General features: G+C 40.3%; 1 protein-coding gene across 4 annotated transcripts in view; it reads left to right on the top strand.

The window, feature by feature from the left end:
- LOC138028543 (tumor necrosis factor receptor superfamily member 16-like) overlaps positions 1–6041 on the top strand; it is a 28842-nt gene extending 22801 nt beyond the window's left edge. For 2 of the 4 annotated variants that reach the window (XM_068876133.1, XM_068876132.1), the window contains exons 6-7: positions 2304–2450; positions 3527–6041. In XM_068876133.1, the coding sequence (XP_068732234.1) occupies positions 2304–2450; positions 3527–3804 (425 nt within the window). In that variant the 3' untranslated portion in view covers positions 3805–6041. Of the gene's footprint in view, positions 1–2252; positions 2451–3526 lie in introns of all 4 variants that reach the window. The other 2 variants (XM_068876131.1, XM_068876130.1) reach the window with 1 other exon arrangement.
- Positions 6042–7500: the final 1459 nt, after the last annotated feature.

Here is a 7500-nt window from a genome sequence, read left to right as displayed (position 1 = left end):
AACTTAAATCACCTTGAAGTTTGAAGTAACCCTAAATCAGAAACTTAACATATGTTGCCAAAAGGATGAAGTGTAACCATTATTTTAGCACTTAGTACCTCAAAAACTAATTTTATTCGTTTTTTTCTGATACAAACTAAAGCCTGGTCAGTCTTTCAGTACTAAACTTGATAACGAATGTAGTAAACAAGGCCTTTCCCTACATCTAGGTACAACAGAAAGCTGCAAGAATCTGAAACAAAAATTTATCTTCCAAATCTGCACCCTTAATCCTCACGGTATTAACGAACGCTTTTTATTTAACTAATTATTCCTATTTTTCACATTGCTATGTTACCACCAATAGCGTAGCTCCTACTCTACTATAAAAACTACACGTAACCCGCAATTCCTCAATTCACTCTGACGAAGGGCTAATGCTTGAAACGTCAGCTTTTAAAATCTCTGTATGGTGGCCAATTTAGTACATTATCAACTAAATAAGGTTGATAAAACCAAATTTTTGTATTAAACAAGTATTCTGTTAAATAGCTATAGTTGTAATATTTGATGCCAACTTAATCATATAATGACCACTGTCTAAAACTATCAAACACTGGTATCTTATCAAAAGTGTGACATATTCTTTTTTTGTGCCCTATTAATACTCTCTTATTTATCCCTTTCTTATTTGTGGTGTCCATGTCTGGGCGGGGCTTGACATCTCCCCTGTTTCTAACACCATTTGTTATCCAAAAAAGGGCCTTACATAACCTTGATGATACCATAAATTGCAGGTTTTCTCTTTCATTTGCTAATAGTCACACAGACTTTTTCCTGCATGTTTTAATGTGTATTCTAATTTCACCTCTTCTGTTTATTCTTATTCCCATTGCAGTCATTGAAGGGTAATCTTTTTTAACTTCAGTCGATACAACCCAATTTGGTAGAGTGCTCTTTAAAGTTTACTGGCTCTTGCTTTTGAAACTCTCTGCCCAGCTCTGTTACTTACTAAGGTCAAATTCTCTTTCGCTATTTTGTGAGAACTCTATGCTTAATAATGTTATACTCTTTAATTGCAAAGCTTAGCACATGAAGAAGTCCTTTTTCATCTTACTTAAAAGATAAAACTCTCTCTGCCATTTGGATGGTCCTAACTCACTCACTAACTAAATTGATATTATAATTATATATTATTTAATTATGCTCTCGTTGTCTGTTTCTCTTAATTATTTGTATCCATGAGCAGAGTTAAAAAGATTACCTTGCCTTGCCTTATCTTATCATAAGAGCAGGGCTGGCACAGCTGTGAGAGCACTCACCTTTCATCAATGTGGCCCGGGATTGATTCCCGGATTGGATACCATGTGTGGGTTGAGTTTGTTGGTTCTCTACTCTGTTCCGAGAGGTTTTTCACCGGGTACTCCAGTTTCCCCCTCTCCGCAAAAATCATTTTGATTTGATTTGTTCTCATTTCAGTTGATTTGTAGTCTCCCCAATTAGAAGAGCACTTGTGCTCAGCTAAGTAACCTTGAGACCTAAATAAAATGATTAGTATTATTATCACCATCATTATCATCATCATCAGAAATTATGGTCTTCAAGATGGAAACCACTGCTCTTCTTCCCCCCTTTCCCCTCCCCCCCCCCCCCAATATAATGTTCATATCAGATGAAATTCTTACTGCTAATTTCCCAATGCCACCAACTCAAGAATGTCGAAGCAGGAGTGTCAGAAAAAGTTGTCACTGTTCCATTTGGATTTAAAATCACTAAAAAGAAAGATTTAATATATTGGACTTGTTTCATTAGCCTTTAATTTATTCCCAAAGGGGATTGGATAATTAAGTTTATACATACATATTACACATACCATAGATATATATATACATGTTGCGACAAAGCGGCGGGTCTAATTTGCAGGTCGCAGGTCGCGGGTTGCACGTCATTGTTTCACCAATACAGAAAGTATCCTAAACATTCTTAAAAGCTAACCTTAGGCCTAATTAGGCCAAAACAAAATTTTTAGGCCTAAGGTTAGCTTTTATGAATGTTTAGGATACTTTCTGTATTGATGGTAAAACAATGACCTGCGACCTGCGACCCGCGACCTGCGGCCTGCAGATTAGACCCGCCGGCGACAAAGTGATGGTTGGTCTTTACAAGTCAACTCCAGTGGTTTGTGCTTACAGATATGTATGTGTATATAAACAGTATATTCATCCTATATCGTGAACCATAGCATATGGCATTACTGTGGTCGTGTTTTGTAGAAGAAACAGCGATGACAGAATACAATTTCCCCGTTCCAATAACTTCTTCAGACACACCCGCACGGACTCGTTCCTCACAAGGACTTCGTGGAAGGCGAACGACGAACTCGAGGAGCAGTAATCAGAATAGCCGGGAATCGGAAGCACTAGAGAGTAGCTGCCCACTGCAGGGAATCAACATCGGAGGAGGCGCAAAAAGTAAGTATCAGGATGCGAAAAGGCAGTTTTGAAAAATTGTTTTTCTTCTTCCAGAAAGCTGTTTTCTAAAACATGTTTTCAAAATTTAAGACTATAAGACGTCGAGGCTTTTTAGAGACACACGTTATGGACAAGTCAGTTGGGTGTGCACAATTAAAAGCCTTTATTTTCACTGCTGATCTTTGTGCTCCCATCACACGGGTAGATGTAGCTATTTTGGAAGGGATTAGATGCTACATTAATAGTAGTGATAGTAATGATGATGACGATGAGCCGACGATGATGATGATGACAATGATGAGCTGATGACGATGACGATGACGAGACGATGACGATGACGATGACGGGACGATGATGATGACGATGACGGGACGATGATGATGACGATGACGAGACGACGATGATGACGATGACGACCACGAGACGACGAATATAAGATAGTGGGGAGCTTACACAAAGATGACGCGGACGCCAACGAGAACGTCGTTTAAAAATACTATTTCCCGTTATTTTAATAACTTCCTTATGACCCCAAGTCGTTCGGAATGGAAAGTGTGTATCAACATTGCAGTAATAAAAATAGCATGAATTGTGTGGTTGTTTGGGGAGAAAGTTAAAAATGTTTCGTCATGTTCTCACGTCTTCTACATAACCTGAAATTTGGTCAATTCACGTCGTTGTCAGGACGAGGACGGCGAAGAAAAGTTTCAAAATGAAAAACGCACGTGCAGGGCGTGCAGAGTTTTTGTTTTTGCTCATTAGAGCTATTGTTTCATGACGTTCTCATAGCCGTCTTCGTCATCCTTGGGTAAGCTCCCTAATGACGATGACGAGATGATGATGCTGCTATGGTGACGATGACGACGACGACGACGATGATGACGACGACGATGACGACGACGATGATGACGACGACGACGACGACGATGACGACGACGATGACGACGACGATGACGACGACGATGACGACGACGATGACGACGACGACGAGACGATGATGTTGACGATGACGACGATGACGACGACGATGACAAGATGATTATGATGGTGATGATGATTTTTGATTATTCCAACAGGCAAGACCATGGTTCGCGATCTGCCAGGCCACATCTACATAGAGTTGGGAAAATTCCTCAACCCAAAATCGCTCAACAACTGGGTAACACTGGCAGGAAGGTTAGGATTTAATAACAACGACGTTCAAAACTTTAATATTTATCCTGATCAGGCGACACAGAAAGTCTTGGATGAGTGGGGACAAAAAGACGGCTCAACAGTTGATATTTTAATCTACGAGTTGAAAGAAATGAACAGAGCTGATTGCGTTCAGGTTCTTAAACCGTGGGATAGCTAAAGGTTTTTTTCCTTTGAAAAACCTGCTGGAGATAAAAGACAAACTGATGTGTTCTGTTACATGTTGTATGGGACGAAACCCGAGACTGCTCTTCGGCGTTAAAGAATTTATCGGTGGAATTCGTGGAGAGCTTCGGATTTTCGGCATTACCTGTGATGAAGGCAATCATGAAATACACGTCCATGTATACTGACAACATTCGGGTTGAAGACAGAGGTGGAAATGTCAACAGTGCTGTGACGTGCTTATTTGCAAAAAGAGAAGTAGTTTACATTAGACTATCTATGTTGGCGTTTTGTTTAAAAACTTGAAAAGTGTCGACTTAACCAGGTAGTTCAAAGTATTAAACACGATTGGACACGTTTTTGATCAACAGCGCAGGAAGGATAACCTTTCTTAGTCGAATGACGTTCCATGTCCAACAGAAACAAGTTTCTCGTAGAAAACATTATACACCAAAGCCCATAGTTGTGTCTCGGACTTAGAATAGTCATTCTTTCGATTGGTCTGTCGAGCGTGAAAAATAGAAGCAGTCGACATACCGCCGCGCAAATTAGGCGTCTGTTCCCTTCTCTCAGCTTTTTGTAGCAATCCTTCATTTTTGCTCGAGTCACGCTCGACAGATTAAAAGTGGCTTTTGCAAGTTTTAAGTTATGCAGCCACAAACGTCATTAAGTAGTTTATTTAAGTTATTGTTCGTTCAAACTAAGTATGTAGTGACATATAGTAGAGTATATATTTTGAAAACATAATATAACCCACAGTTTTCTATACGAAATCGTTCTTTTAAGTTATTTGCTTTACGCTATAGTTCCTATTGAGAGAAATTTGCAAAGATATTGATCCATTTAGTTAGTTATTTTCGTAAATACTTCATTAGCAGCAAATCATTATGGTTTTTACCACTTTAACCCAATTCAGAGAGACAAGCCATTTTCAAAGCATCAAGTGATGAATGAGCAGTTTTATGAGGAAAATCATTCTCCAGTGATATGTAAATAAGACCTATTTCCATCAGAAATATTGATTACCAGGAATCTGCACCTCTCTTTGGAAACAGAGACTAAGAGTGCTCACTATTTAACAGTTACTGTAAAATTTGAAAGATTTGGTTTAGATCCAATTGCACAGGCCTTTTCCGAAAAATCCGATTGGAAATTGTGTTATACTTTTAAGAGTATTCCTTCGATACCTGCTTGTCCCTATGGGGGAGGAGAACACCGCAAATATTGGCCCAAAAAATTGGCCCAGTTCTCCAGACTCCCAAGATCTCCGCGAAGTTCAACGGTTTGACAAGCGAATAGTTTTATGGTGAAATCAATTGCGCACAATTTGATCGGTATGTTGGAAAAATTGCTTTACATTATGCAACGATTTCCCAACTGGAAGTTGCAAGCTTAATTAATTAATTTCGGATTTCTCCTTTGCAAATTTGGTTCGACTTCGTCTCTCCCACATTTACATACGACCATCACTCGGGCTTGGGAGGTTATAATCTTTACCGTTGCGTACTGCATTCATATATTTGCTTTGCATGAAAAAGTTCATTTGTTTTATTGCAATTACTCCGAGTATGGAATATTTTTTCTTTACGAATATCAAGCAATAGCAGAGAGAATGACGAAAATTCTTTTTTTACGCGGGGTAATCGAAGCGAAATGCCATAAATATATTAAAAACGGCGAGAACGCGCGCAAAATAGATGCTAAGCAAATATGTCAATGCAGGAACTGTTCAAAAAGGAACGTGTTCGATCATTTAAGTCCAAATAGCCTTTTTCACTCTGGATCTTTCACGTCCAGTGTTAGAGAAGCTGTAGTCTTGGGTAGCCTTGATATACAGCCGCCCTTCTTCGCTCACAGCTAACCCGAGGGACGGTAGGCGAGAAGACATTTGTTGTCCCTCGGGATGGTGGGATCTTGGTCAGCAATGGAAAATTCTTGAGCTAATGACAAAAAATCTTTTGGGGTTCAAATGAAGATTCTCCCCGAAAATTAAATTATTTGAATTTGAACAAATTCTCCCAAGTCTGTTAAGTTACTTTTGCTACTTTCTGTTGTTTGGGTAGAGTTTGAACGATACTTAACAATTGATTTTACATTCGTAGGCCCGGCTGCGTACCGGCTCAGTTGTTCTTTCCATTAAAAAGTTTATTTCAATAGTTCCAGTTAAATGTAAAAACGTTATACAGTTCAACTTTGATCATACGCAATGATAATAAATGTCATTTGTTGAGTTTTGAGCCTGATATCAGTGTGTCCCCGGCCATTTTGAATAACAGCCACTATAATAATACTTTACTCAGATCTCCTCTTCATACCTTCAGCCTCTAAGGATAGACCTGAACGCGAAACATCCTTTGACGACAAGGAGCAGTTAGTGGGTCGAAGAGAAAATGTCTGAACAGGCCAATAAAAGCAACAAAGGTAAGCAATTAAAGAACCTTCGCCTGTTGGATTTTTGCGGTTCTCACTATCTGCTCCTGGAACTGCTCCCCCCCTTTCCTTCCCCCTTCTTGCCCCCCCCCCCCCCCCCCTCCCGCCTCGGAGAACGTGTGGGAGGTATCAGCTTCCCTCGAATCTCACACTCTTACTTCCCAGTAAAGGGTCAATAAAATGCGACTTTTGCGAGGCCAAGATCAAAGTCTTTCCTGTAAAAATTTTTCGTTCATCAATTCATCCATTCACAACAAGTGAATGTTTTTGCCAATATATTAATGCAAAAATCTACTTTTACCCTTCTAAAAAGCACCCGAGATGAGCTCGTAATTGACCGGTTTTTTCAATCTTCCCAGGGGATCTGAAAAACGTACGCCATGTCGTGTGGGGGAGCTGTGCCCCTCCTCATTCTCCGCGCGAGTTTGCCACGCGAGTTGGCCGCGCGATATTTGCCTCCCGCGCCAACAATCGCGCCAGCTACGAAAGTGGCTATGGTTTAAATTGAAAGCTACATTCCTGAGTAATTCTTGTTTAGTGTTTCATTGTCCGGCTTCACGTTTTGTGAACTAAATTCATTTTCTCTCTGAGGGAACACCATAGTCTGGCAAAAAAGGGGCTTTGCGTGACACATGATGCCCCGTTAACTAGCGGGGTAATTGGCCAATCAGCGTGAGGAATGCGTGACACTCGATTCCCTTTCTGGGCAGGAGAGGGGGTTAAAAGATTAACTTGGGGGTCAGAGGTAAGGAGAAAGGGCCCCTGTTATATGTTCAACAATTCACTCCTGCTTTCTTGTATTGTGAGACGGGGCATACGCCAAAACAAATATATATTAAGGGTTAGGTGATTCCCTTGTTTTGCACCGCGCATCTCATACTGCGCATAACATTGCGACTTTGGAGATGGCGGCGTTTCGCGTCGGCCATCTGAAGAGAGGCAACAATAGTTCATAAATTTTGATTTTAAAAATCTGATTGCAAAATTCTCATTTCAGTACCACTTTCTCGAACTTATTAAATTAATGCAAACTAAACGATTCCTCTTGTGGTGTCCTGATTGGTTGAAATGTCTCGTCCATATTCAAATGACCTTCCAGGCTGCGCATGCGTGAAAGCGCAGAAATTTTGTACTGCCGATGAGCAAGGGTGGGTGAAACGAGCTCCGCCTTGAAAGGAAGACATGGCATCTACATTTTAAAACTGGACTTCCTCTTCAGCCGGACAAAGGTAAGAATCTATGCTAAAACTGACTTTGGGGC

Source organism: Montipora capricornis, chromosome 13, assembly GCF_036669925.1.
Source record: "Montipora capricornis isolate CH-2021 chromosome 13, ASM3666992v2, whole genome shotgun sequence".
NCBI lineage: Eukaryota > Metazoa > Cnidaria > Anthozoa > Scleractinia > Acroporidae > Montipora > Montipora capricornis.
The sequence above is the reverse complement of the archived record's forward strand: the minus strand, read 5'-3'. Positions and strand labels throughout refer to the sequence as shown.